We start from the raw sequence: 13,315 nt of genomic DNA, 5'->3' as shown, positions 1-13,315 counted from the left end.
CCAAAGAAAAAGACACAGCAATGACGTTAACAATAAAATGAGATCACGCCAGCCAAGTTAGTGGCATCGCCACAGTTGTGGACTTTCCCGACCTTGACATCTAAGTCCTGGTGGATTCAGCCTTGAGACCTACTAAAAACGCAAAAGAGGCCGCTCACGTGTCCTTTTCTCCAGACATATATATAATATAGTACTGACCAATGAGCATCACTTTTGTAAATGACTTTAAAACAAAGTAATCTGTCTCAGGTTATAGAGACTAAAGGTAATAATAAATAAGGGAAAGTCGTTCTTATTACACCGGACATCCCTCGTGAGACACATGGCTCAAAGTATAATGTCCATAAACTGGTATTCTGCTCCTACAGTAAATATCCAAAGCAGTCAGTGCCCACATTCGAAATGTCGCTTCAGCCCGTGACTCCCAAAAAAAAGGCCCTGAACCGAGACCCTGGACACGCGGCCTCGGAGTCGATCTGCCGCGCGCGCGCGCCTCTGTCGCAATGTGACGCCAGTCAATATCACCCGGGAGCGTCCGCCGGGCCTCCGCGCTGCGGGACCCTGGTCTGAGCCGTGCTCGGCAGGCCGCTGGCGGTGTGTTTATTTTCGAAGGGGCCCGACGTGCGACATGGATGTGTCGAGTCTGTGGGACGCCGAGAGGGAGCGCGAGAAGGCTCGTGCCGTGTCATGTGCGTCACGCCAGAGAGAGATTATGCGCCGCATGCTTGTTTGTACAGTATGCTCGGGGGGGGGAGGATTTGGAGGGAGGGGGGGGTTGTGTATCTGTCTGTGCGTACATGAATGTGCTTTAATCCATGGATGGATTTTTTTGTGTTTTTCTTTTCACAGTTGTGTATTCTATGAGGTAATGTCCAGGAAAAGCTGTTAGAATCCCGACAGACCAGCATCGATTAAAGATAATTGTTTGACTACACAAGCTTGTGAGAAGTGGCCTTGCCTTTGTTCACACATGTAGTTCTGCTGGCGTAGTTTGCTTTGCATATACTTTCCAAAATAAGGAATATAATGCATCTGCAAAGTATCAAAATATGCATACTAAACTTTTCAGGAAATATATTAACATTAATGTTTGATTTTAGGCAACTCAAAGCACTTGATCTTGGTTAAGTATTGAGAAAGTCAACGCTAACTGGAAGCACCAGACATGATTTACTTTGAGTCCTTCACTTTGTACACCCACACCACATCTCTAGGTGCATCAGCCTTTAGGAGCTCTGAACTAAAAGGATTTTGCAAGAAGAAAATACTTTTCCCAGCTAGAGTGCTACAAAATACTTTAAAACTTGTTAGTTGTTTTTTATTTGGGGGTATTTTTTATCTAAATCTCAAAGACAAACACTAGTCGCTACGTCAGTATATTGTCATGTGTGTTGGTGTTTGTCAACTTGAATTTCTTCTTTACTCAGCCAATTAGTTTTTTTATCCTTTATCCGTTGCCATGGAGAAAACATTTGTTAACAGTTAAAAAAGAAAGATTACAGCCAATTTATTTGGGTTGGCAGGTTTATTGAGTTGACTCATAATACAATGGGATCAAACCCGGGTGCTGCTGAACACTTGAATTGGACCTTCAGACAGGCGGCCAGTAGTCGGGGTCCATGTCGCGCTCTGCAGTGTCGCGCTGATGGCGGCTGATGCAGACGAGCTCTGGCTGACCACCTCTGGCCCTGAGACCCTCCACGCCATGTTAATCCGGAACGCGGTGCCCTCAATGTGCCACCCCGCTGTGACAGAGCTACATAGGCACAGAGAGAAAGAGATGGGGGGGGGGGGCAGGAAGAGGAGGAGGAGGAGGAGGAAGGGAGTGTGGGCCCGAAAGCGCGACGCGTAACATGAACTATAATCACAAAGCACACAAACTGACCCACACAAACACACACGTTGGCACATGCTATCAATCTGTCTGCCCAGGTTGGCATTCAGGAGTATCCAGAGTCAGGTGGAGAGACAGATGACATGTGGCAAAAAGAGAGGGAGAGAGAGAGTTAAACAATTAAACTCAGACTAAAGGACACAGGCCATTAAGGATGGAGTCATTCAGATGGGTGACTGTGGGCTCAATTTTACTATTTTTTTTAACTATTTGACAGTCAGTACACACACACACACACACACACACACACACACACTTATAAAATTATACTGCCAGAGACCCTGTGCCAATAAGCTTCACTATTTGTCTTGAATGAACTTTGTTATTGGAAACATATTTATGATCAATGGCTTGTGGGACAATAAAGTTCCAATAAATCTGAACTCCGATCCGGGCAAATGGGTATTTTACATCGTAAGGTATCGAAAAACACAAACCAGCATATTGTTCTGCCACGGATGTTAACTGTGTTGTTTAAATAGAGATAAGAAGTCAGTTCGATGCGTGGAGTAGCCCCAATGTTTTAGAAAGAGGAAAGAGGGGGTAGAGACCGGCGCGACGTGTATTCTGTAAATAAATAGCACGCATGTGGGGTGGAGTGGTCTGCAGAGTATTTTAAAGTTAGTGTGTGTTTGTGTCTTTGCGAGGCAGCGTGCATGCTGTTTAGTGGCTGTGAGTGGAGTCATGAGAGTGGAACCCCTCGCTGAGCACTCAGAGCTCTCATCGCGGTATGGGGGTTTGAAGAGGTGGGCTGGTCCGCTCCTCCACCTCCTCCTCCTCCTCCTCCTCCTCCTCCTCGTCTTCCTCCACCCTTCTCTCTATCAGCTAACATGTTGAGAGGTGACCCCTTGAGAGCTTTCCTACACATGGACGAGCCGACTTCACTCGGCTTCAATGCTGCTGCTGGGAGTGTGGAGATCCTCTCCTCCCCGGGCCGAGTGTGTGTGTGTGTGTGTGTGTGCGTGCGTGTGTGCGTGTGTGAGAAAGCAACGGAGAGAAAGCGAGTGAGATTGAGTGCCCTGTACAAAGAGCTTGTATTATTAATGAAATCACCCTGGCAGATGGGTCTTATCTTGGAAGTGTCCCGCAACCACAGAGATTTGCAGCCGGCTCAAATGCACACACGTACCCACATTCTTTTACTCTCTCTTGTTAAGTGTGCCCCTGACAGCCCGTCTCTCCTTTCTCTCACTTTTCCCACTCCGTGCCTCTCTCTCTCTCTCTCTCTCTCTCATCGCGTCTTTCACTCCTTTCTCTCCTCTGTACGCTCGTCTTTTATTCATAGAAGTGTTTGGCCGAGGCGCCCAGGCTTTCAGGCCAAACCTACAGCCGTGCCCTCCTGCCTCGCCCCTCCCCGTCTTCCATTCCCTCCTCTGCCCGCATCAGGATTTGTCCACACCTCAAGCAAAAGGGCCTTTATTCCCGAACTACCTCCGGCCTGCAGTTTGAGGAAGAGCTTTATATGTCGTAACCGCCCCCCCCCCCCCTGCAGTAGAAAGAGACATAGATGGGTGATGGTGGAATAGGTTGCAGGCCTTTTCCCCTCTAATTGGCTTCCCTCCATTCACAGCACATCCGCCAAAATGCAGCAAAGCTCCCAAGACGTAAATTGAACCACGGAAGATGCAAACCGTGTCACAGCTCTAGATGAAAGCTATCCGAATGCGTCGCAGTTAGTTTTCCTGATGCCGCGCATGCGGATGACATCAACGGACAGGAAGCTAACTCTGTCTAGCATTACAGTTACTGCTGAAGCGGCCACCTTATTTTCAAGCCAACGTGTTTAGTTAAGCTTGTGGGTCAACGTGTGGACTCCAGGTTGAACGGCTGCTTCCATGCAGGTTGAGAGTTTTTCAGAGAGGTGTTGAACCACCTGTGTTTGTGTTGCTATTAAACTGTATATTTGGTGACAGGCGCTTACTATTTTTTTTGTCCCGACCATTTACATAAATGTGAGTAGGCCGAAATAACCGCGAGAATAAGCCTTGGTGTGCGCACGTTTACGTATACTGATGTTGTACTCGGTACAAGTGTGTAAATGTCTGTAATACATTTTGTGTTTATTGATAGGAGCATACATGCACACATGACTGCGCAAATCACATCATCCCTCAAAGATACAGAGCATGCCAAAAACTCAAAAACCTCCACTCTACAACATATTGCTTCCTTCGCATAGGAATGGCATCCCCGACATTGACAAACAAAAAAACAAAAAAAAAAGACATACCAGCACACAAACTCTCACACGCTCACGACGAACAACACAGCGACTAGAGGCTTCAGGCAGGAGTGGTTGCCTAGGAAACGGTGCGAAGGAACCCCAGTTATTTGTGTAGAGCATATTTTCATCTGGGCTGAAACCGAGAGGCATTAAAACCCCAGGAGAGAGAGAGGTGATTTGTCCTGACAGCTCCTTTACTCTCCCGAGGTGTAACACAGACACGCGCACAAACTCATAAACCGAGAAATGCACGTGCATGAACGCGGTCACACACATGCCGCCCCCTGCCCCCCCCACCCCCCGCCCTCCAACACTCATCAAGAGAAGTAAATCACTTGTGCCATCACATGTCAGAGGAGACAGAGAGTGTGTGTGTGTGTGTGTGTGTGTGTGTGGATGTTATTTGGTGCCCTGAGAAGTCCTCCTTCAAATGAGTCTCTCAAACTTCTGTGCCTGTGAACGCGTGCTCGCTGCAGCGTTCTGCCGTTTCCTTGCTTCGTGTGTCTCCCTCGCTCGCTCCAACGCACAGTTTAAAAAACCAAGCAGAACGATGCCTCCGTGATGCAGGGTTTCTTCTTTTTAAGTCGGTGTGTGAAGAGAGACATTATTGGTGTGTGTGTGTGTGTGTGTGTGTGTGTGTGTGCGTGCGTGTGCGGATGAGTCTGCATTTGAAGTGCAGAAGATTAGCGTTAATGTTCACGCTGTTTGTTGGGTATTTGTCCGAGGAAGGCCCTCGTGTCGTTGCAACGTGATTCAGTAGCCTCCCTTAAAATAGCGCCCTTTCAAAAGAAGCAAAGGGTTACATAAGGGGTGTCTGTGCAGAGCCTTCACCTTGAGCCCGAGGTTTGTTCTTTTCTTGTCGTGCCGTTCCCGGTCTGACCACCGGAGGTCACCGCGCATCGCTGTTGAGCAGCAGCTGCTGCTCTGTCCTTGTTCAGAGCTCCCTCTCCAGTTAGGCCGTCCTGTGAAGAGTCCTTTCAGGAGGGGATGTCCAAGGGCATTCGATGTCTCCCCTTTGCTTGCTGTGAAAATCCGGTGTCTCTCTCGTTCTCGTTCCTGTCGCACTCCACACAGTAATCACTTATATTTTCACAGGGCTGGATCCGCTTAAATGACAGACGTACGATTACTTCAAAGTCTTGGTTTCTGTCATGCGTTGCTTTCGTCAGACAAACACCACACTCTCAAGTTCTTGGATACGTGTTTGGGTCCTTTTTAAGTGGGTGGTTTTCCTTCTGTAGCACTCTCTAATATAGAGGTGAACCCAGGACTGTCAACAGCTAAGCTGCAGATCTACTTGGACACTGTGGCAGCAGGACAGTGCATATGGACAGAACTACTCAACTACTCATGTTCCCCTTCGGCTTGTTAGAGAAAACACTGACATCTCAAGTCCAAAGTTACCTAGCTTGCATTTTTAACCCCCCAGTAGTACGGCAGTAAGACAATAGATGATTTTCTATATATATCAATAACTGTATCTGTAATCTAACTGCTTCCTTACTTCCTCAGGTTGGGGGGTATGATCACGGCCTACAAGATAGTGCCGGATGAGATAGACGAAATCAAGGTAACGGTCTGTTTACGTACTTTATCCAAAGTAATGATTTATCCAATTACAATTAATCGTTTGTATACATCTGTGTGTGTGTGTGTGTGTGTGTGTGTGTGAACAGGAGACTCTGGTGGATTGGTGCGATGAAAAGGAACTTAACCTTATCCTTACTACCGGAGGCACCGGCTTTGCTCCGAGAGACGTCACACCGGAGGTGGGTCCTCTGACAGCGAGCTCGGCATTAATTTGCCTTTTATTGTTTGCAGTATTTCAGAAGGATATGAATCGCATTGTGACGCTGGAGAGGTGTATTCAAATACAGCCAGGAACATGTTTCATAGTGTTCAACAAGGACGGCTCAGGCTGGAATACGGTTTGGCAGGAGGTCAAGGGTGGGGAAGTAATGTATTACATTACTTCTACTACAATAGAGCTCTGACGGCACTGTATGCTGATGATACTGCTGATGTGTGTGTTTTAGAGGAAAAGGCAGTTGAAAATTCCCTCCTGTTACTTCCCTCAAAGAACCTCTTCCTGTTTTTGCTGATCGCACACACGTGCTGCACCACCGATTAACACGGCGCAATCAGCCCCTCGGCCACATGGGAAATAACGAGGCAGAAGTTAGATCCTTATTGATTCCCCTTTTTTAAAAGATATGGGACTATGTGGCAAGCAATTCAGAATAATGTGTGTCTGGTGTTAGTAAAATAAATACACCACGAGACACGAGGTCTTCCATGCTTCCTAATTCTTTACTGACGGACACAAATCATTTTGGAATACAATGCACAAAGTATGTCCTGCTGCAACCGGTTGCATTTTGCAGTGTGCAAGCCAACATTGTTTTGGCTATTCTGTATCCTACTGTATACTATGAAGGGAGTATGATACTCTGCTTACATGTGAGGATCTACAATTAGTCTTGACCCTCGTGTCACTGACACTTTGATTCATTGTTTTGATTATTGTTCTAGTTCCACATGTTGTATTCTGGTAAACCATGTCTTTTCTGTCTAAAAGTCCTTCTTTAACGTGCACCCTCCCTCTACAATGTCAATCTCCATTGATTTAATGTTTTTTTTTCTCTTTTTCATATATTTAAATGACCTGTTGTTCATCATATTTTAGCACAATGTTTGTTTACATCATTTGGTAGGTGGCATATTATTAGATATAAACCTGCAGGGCTACATTTGGTTTCCAGAGGTTGGTGGTTTTGTCTATTTCCCTTCACATAACCAGCTCAGATGTAGCTGAGGTACATTTTATCTTAAAAGGAGCCTTGTGGACTACTCCCCTTTTCTTATACTATATAGCATAAATAATTCCTGCAATGAGACAAAAGCATCTCTGATGTTGTATCAACCAATGTCTCCTCATTGTGTCCCAATAAAAAAATCTTTATGAGTTATGAATCCAGCCTCACCCACTCATCTCTCTCCCTCCTTCCCTTTAGTTTCTGTCTCCCCCCCACCTCCGTCCCTCCCACACTCGTTTCCCTCTCCTCATCGCCCCCCCACCCGCCCCTCTGCCCCCCATCTCCGTGCTCTCCTGAGTCCAAGCTCACGATGCTCATCAGTGGCTCCTCGTCTCTTTGAAGTCTTTTCTCTCCCTTCTCCCTCGCCGATGGTGCGTTTGAAGTGTCATTCAACTCAAGGGCACCCAACACACACACACACACACACACAGCTGGAGGCACATGCACCCTGCAAAGATTGTGAAATTGGGAAGAAAAAAAAAGAAAAAAAACACCACCCCTGGAAACCATACGTATCCGGGACAAGATTACCAGGCTGTAGGATCAATTATTTCAACATGAAACTCTTTTATAGCAATGGCTGACCAATGAAGAGACGTATCGCTCTATTGATTCCCAAAATGTTCTCCATCTTGATTGCTAATTGGGGACGGTGGTGGTGGTGAGACAGGTCAGATAAGGATTTTCCAACCTTGAGACAATCACAAGATGGATTGTGCACGAGGGATAGTAAATCAATATGTGAGGGGCAGTCCATATCTTTTTAGTCAAGACATGCATTCATGAGGTCGACGCAGGAGCGTGTGACGATTATCGGTATTTCTTGCCAGACATCTACAGACTTACTTTTTTACTTACCAAGATGTTTTAATGAGGTAATACTCTTGAAAGTTGATTTCCTGTAAAGTTGTAATTGCTGCCAATGGAATAAAGAATTGACATCAATAATGTATTTGTTTCAGAAATAGTAAAGTTATATAAAACATCACAACTCAAAGTAAATTGAAATATTGCACATTACAGGTAGTAGCAGTAGTACAGTCAGCAGCTTTTCTAAAGATGGGAACGAAACAAATGGTTACAACCATCTCTCCATATGAAACTGTCCTGTAACGTTTGATCACACTCTGTCTTTGGAGGTTCTAATGCCTTTCTTTTACATTGAGGAGTTTAGTAGTATTTACGTCGTCGTTTTGAATGCTTCATTCATTCAACGCCTGTTTACCGAAATATTTAAGATGGACACCTCCTTGGTTCCTATGATCCCACTAACGACCCTCGGCTTCATCCTCCCTCTGCGCAGGCCACTAAGGAGGTGATAGAGCGCGAGGCTCCAGGGATGTCTCTGGCCATGCTGATGGGATCCCTCAACGTCACGCCGCTAGGAATGCTCTCCAGGTCAGAAGCGCACACTCTCACACCCGACGCCCAACCGCGGCGCTCATACTTTTTGTTCCACACAATTGTGAATAATTCCATTTTTGAATCCTCTATTCAAACAGCCGCATGGAGTCGCAGTGCACAGGATTAAACTTGTACTGTTTAAATGTTGACAAAAAAGCACAGAAATCGAAACCAGAATAGGATTAAGCACATGCTAAAGTCACCTCAAATGTTAATAGCTGTTCTGTTACGGGCAGTTATTTAAGTCGAGTCGTATAGGTAAATAATGCCCACTTTAAGCTCCTGCTATTCGTTAGAGGGGACCACCGCACCTTTGCTGCGAGTCAAAATGGCGAGTGAGTGAGCGTAGTGCCCGTGATGAAGTGCAGCACACGGACGCCCTCTGAATCCCAAGCTTTGAGGTGGTCGCAGAGGCATGTGTCCCTTTCTCCCTCTCTGTATTCACGTTTTGCAGACCTGTGTGTGGCATCCGAGGGAAGACGCTCATCATCAACTTACCAGGAAGCAAGAAAGGCTCCCAGGTAGGAAACACACGAGAGGCGATCTTTCTCCAGTGGATAATTAGCGTCAGGTGTAGTTAGTCAAAGGCATCGGAAGGCACAAGTTCACCTGCCGAGAGATCCCATGGTGGCGTTGAGGGAATCGGAGGGGGAGGGCGCTTTGGATGGAGGCGCTACATCCTGTCCGTATTGAAAGGGAGCTCAAAACCCTTGTTTTTTGTTGTCTGTACAGTTCCAGATCCCAGTAGATGTATCTTTAACCATTCCCCTCTTCTTACAAAATACCCCTTTCTAGACAAAGTATGAAATTGGGCAAAACACTAGTGCAACTATGACGTGTCCGTCTGGACGGCATCAGCTTAGCGTTGTGCTTCTAATGTGACTACTTATGCCAGGGTCAACTTTACTCTAGACTCTAACGTACACGTTGTTTGCCAAAGACAAATATATCCAAATAAAGTCATTATATATATATATATATATATATATATAAATATATATATATATATATATTTATATTAGCAGCATGTGTAACATCTATGGTGCCCACAATATAGATTATTTCTGTTTGTTATTGGCCGGTACGTTTTTGTGTTTTGATGCATTTCTATCAGGACAAAGACGTAGCTGCAGGGTGTGGGGGTGTGTGTGTGCGCGCGTTTGTTTGTTCTCCCATGTGTGGGCATGTTTATGTATGGTAATGTAACCCGTACGCGTGTGTGTATCCACCCACTGCTGTCTCCATGTCCCCCGCCATCTGTCTCCCTCTCTGCTGTGCTGACCCGCGCATCTGTCTCTGTCTCGTTACGCTCCCGCTTCTCCTGATCGATTTTAGTATTTATTTTAATCAATTACTCCACCTCTCCCCCATCTGCTGCCATATTACTGTCTCCCTCGTCAACCCCCAGTTAAAGTTAACTGCACAAGCCGCCCGTTGCAGGCTTTCATAACGATGATCTGCTGCCACAGCGATGCCGGTGGAGTCCAGCGGCGCCGGAGGCCCCGTGTCCCCGCGTCGGCTGGTTTACGCCACTGATAAAGTTTCACATGCGCTCAGATAGCCAACGACTCAATCACCGTTTTGTAGAGTGTATATGTCCTGGTTGTGGGCATTTTGGTCCATATTTAGGAATATTTTTAGACTCTGAGGTGGTGTTATGGGACATTTCCAATGAGACCTGCCTAACTGGTCAATGAATTCATGATCAGAATGTTTTAGTTATATTAATGCTTTCATTAATACCTAAACCCTTATTTTTTTTTTAATTTCGGTATTCTAAACTGTAGAATTTTTCGTCAATGAAAATTAACCAAGAAAAATATTTTTTTAACAGGTAATACAGTGATTTGTAAATAAATGTGTTTCAATTCAAGCAGTAGCAGAAGAGATATTCTGACACTTTGTTTGTACTGGATGCTACGTTTCCCATAATGCTTCACAATAGTACATCACGTTAAACCTCCTCCGCCTGGTTAATGCCTCCATCTTTCAAACTCCACCTCCCAAAACAGACTTTCTGTTTTAAAGCACTTTTAATTTGTCAAACTGCAGTTAAGTGTTACACTAAAGGAAAGTGCATGGTAAGGTTTGCTAAATAAAACCGTATTAGTGTTACAGTCCAACCTGCTCACTTTCACCACTATTCTTTGACATCACATGAAGACCTGCTGCTGTAATGTTGCTGCCAGGTGCTACTATAGTCCTACCTGCAGCACTAATGGTTCTTCCTGTGCATATCTCTACTTGTTTTGATAACATTTCCCACGTGATAATGACTTTGTCACCAAAAATTAAAACTCGGTAATGATGCTCCCACCTGCACTGATATTTACTTGTGGGTAAGACATTTATACCCACTGTGACGACCCTTCTGTGAAAGGAAAGTTTTTTAGGAAAGAAAATGGATTTACCCTGTGAGATATGATAACTGTGCAGCACCATTTACTAGATGCTCACCCCCAGTCCCAACCACAACCACAACGACAAGATAAGGATTTTTAAATAGAAAGAAGCCATCCGGGTTCTAAACCCGTTAAGCTTGTTGACTCTTAAAATGAAGCAATGTGTATTTCCAGTCCCATATGTCACAAATTCATTTCGTTTTACTTTTGTGTTTGTGTTTTATTTGAAGACTTTTGTACGGGGATAGAGAAGTCAATAAGTGAGTCGTAAATTCAGATGAAAGTGCAATGATGGGAATTGTGGAAAAAGTAAACATGTGAAACATATCCCGTAGTCCAGCATTTCTGTTGCTGCATTCACTACGCTCTCTCTTATGTTGCACAGATATGGACTTCACTGAATGTTTTATTTTGAAAGTCCATATATTAAAATTCAAGGGCCCAGACTGTTACCCTCATGATTTTCAGTTTAGGTCAAGTAACTTGGCGTGGTGTGGAAATTGAAGCATGTCCCAAGTGTTTAAGATTTCCTTACTTCTTGTCTTTTCTCACTGTTTTTTCTTTATTTTTGATATTTTATTTTGGTTGCAGTTTATTTCCTGCTCTCTCTTAGCAAATTTCTGACTCCAACTCGGCCCCTTTTCATACCTCGAGATCCCATCCTCTCTGTCTCACTCACTTCCCTTTCTGTCTGTCTGTCTGTCTGTCATACTCCCTCGTCATCTCCTGCACCCCCCCCCCTCTCAAAACAACAGTGCCTTCCCCTCATCCTCCATCCTTTTCCCTCGTTAGGGTGTGTTTCCCCTCCGCTGGCAGTATATCCAGAGATTTCTGCTATTTAGTGTTCTTGACAGTGACTTTCCAGCAGGACAAAACTATGAATAAGAGAGGAGAGAGGGAGATGGGGGGGGGGGGGGGGGGGAAACCTACCTAAAAAAAAAATCCTGGCATGCAATAAAAGCCCAAAAGGGGAAGAGGAGGAATGTCTCCCGGCTCTTGACACTATCCTCACTCTTTCCTTTGCTCAATCTTCAATCCCACTTCAGCCCAACACTCTTTTTCCCCCTCTTCCAAAATGTTCAAATGTGGGCTTCTAACAACCCAGCAAGAGGCATAAACAGTCTGCTGTGGGATTTGGGAGGTGTGTGTGTGTGTGTGTGTTAGTGGAGAGGTTAGCTTGCGGCTACACAGCAGGGCTGAAGGGTTCGTGGTACCCCATTCCATCTCTTTCATCTGTCTCACTGCTCTCTTTTTGTGTATTCTTCATGGACAGTGTTGCTATTCCAGGCATCCATGCATCCTTATTTTTTTTTTTTTTATTCAGTCAAATCAAGGTCAACATCGCCACGCTTAATCCAGCCTGTGATGTGCACACATGAAATGGGACGTGGAGTGGAGAGGTAGCTCAGAATGCCAGTAGATACTAAGTACCAATATGTGTTGGGGGCGATCAATAATGTATCTTCTCAATGCTTAAAATACACAGGAAGATAAATCATTGCATAGATTAGTTCTTTTTTTGGGATAAAGAAGAACAGAGCATTTAGACTTTGTGCAGGCTTCGGCACATGGGAGAAATGGAGGGATGAAGGGGAAAAAAGGAACGAAATCAAGCTGTAATAAATGTGTCCAGAAGGAGGCGTTGTTATCTGCTGAGGCGGAAGAGGAAATATACAGTATCTTCTTGTGCTTCCGATGCCTCAAGCACGGTCCCTCAATGTGTCTGTCACATAGGCCTGATCTGTAGATCTCAAATACCACAACTCCGCCGTCAGCAAAGGCCTTTATTGTCGAATTATTAGACTACGGGCTTTATTCTGACAACACAAAGCCCTGTCACTGATATTCTCTCTCCCCGTGTCGCACGTCTCCGACCCCTCTACGCCTCCAGGAGTGCTTCCAGTTCATCCTGCCCGCGCTGCCGCACGCCATCGACCTCCTGCGGGACGCCGTGGTGAAGGTGAAGGAGGCGGCGGACGAGCTGGAAGACCTGCCCTCGCCACCGCCGCCCCTCTCGCCGCCGCCCAACAGCTCGCCCTGCTGCCACACAGAGGACAAGGGCGTGCAGTGCGAGGAGGAGGACGAGGAGAAGAAGGACAGCGGCGTGGCGTCCACCGAGGACAGCTCCTCCTCGCACATCACCGCCGCGTCCATCGCCGCCAAGGTACCCGGACGGAGGAGAAGAGAGGGGAAGGGGAGGGGTTTGCTGTTGCAGTTTTCATCTGACTTCATCCATTTCAAACGGTCATCTGTACACGTTCATGTATGTGATGTATACAAGCGTGTGCATTTTAACATCAATACAACTTTACCAAAATGATCTCAAGGCAAGACCGTCGTTACTTAAACACACACGGGGGGGGGGGGGGGGGGGTTGTAGAAATGTGGTGCCGAACGGACTGAACCTTGATTACAATGTGTGCTCCAGACAGAGACCAATAGGAAGGGTAACTGGGTCCCGTTTGCTGTAATAAAATGGGACATTATCGCCAACTGCAAGGGTTTTTTAATATTATGTAATGGGTTGTTTTTATGTCTGCGTGGAACATTTTGGCAAGCGGGTTGAAATACAAAG

At 45.7% G+C, this 13,315-nt stretch overlaps 1 protein-coding gene across 11 annotated transcripts in view; it reads left to right on the top strand.

Annotated features, from left to right (window-relative positions):
* Nucleotides 1–13,315, top strand: part of gphnb (gephyrin b) — a 65,552-nt gene that overhangs the window by 19,155 nt on the left and 33,082 nt on the right. For all 11 annotated transcript variants that reach the window (XM_037449073.2, XM_037449068.2, XM_037449069.2 and 8 more), the window contains exons 3-7: nt 5,631–5,688; nt 5,795–5,887; nt 8,238–8,332; nt 8,793–8,859; nt 12,632–12,904. In XM_037449073.2, the coding sequence (XP_037304970.1) occupies nt 5,631–5,688; nt 5,795–5,887; nt 8,238–8,332; nt 8,793–8,859; nt 12,632–12,904 (586 nt within the window). The remainder of the gene's footprint in view (nt 1–5,630; nt 5,689–5,794; nt 5,888–8,237; nt 8,333–8,792; nt 8,860–12,631; nt 12,905–13,315) is intronic.

Source organism: Pungitius pungitius, chromosome 20 (genome assembly GCF_949316345.1).
Source record: "Pungitius pungitius chromosome 20, fPunPun2.1, whole genome shotgun sequence".
Taxonomy (NCBI): domain Eukaryota; kingdom Metazoa; phylum Chordata; class Actinopteri; order Perciformes; family Gasterosteidae; genus Pungitius; species Pungitius pungitius.
This window is presented reverse-complemented; position numbering and strand designations above follow the sequence as displayed.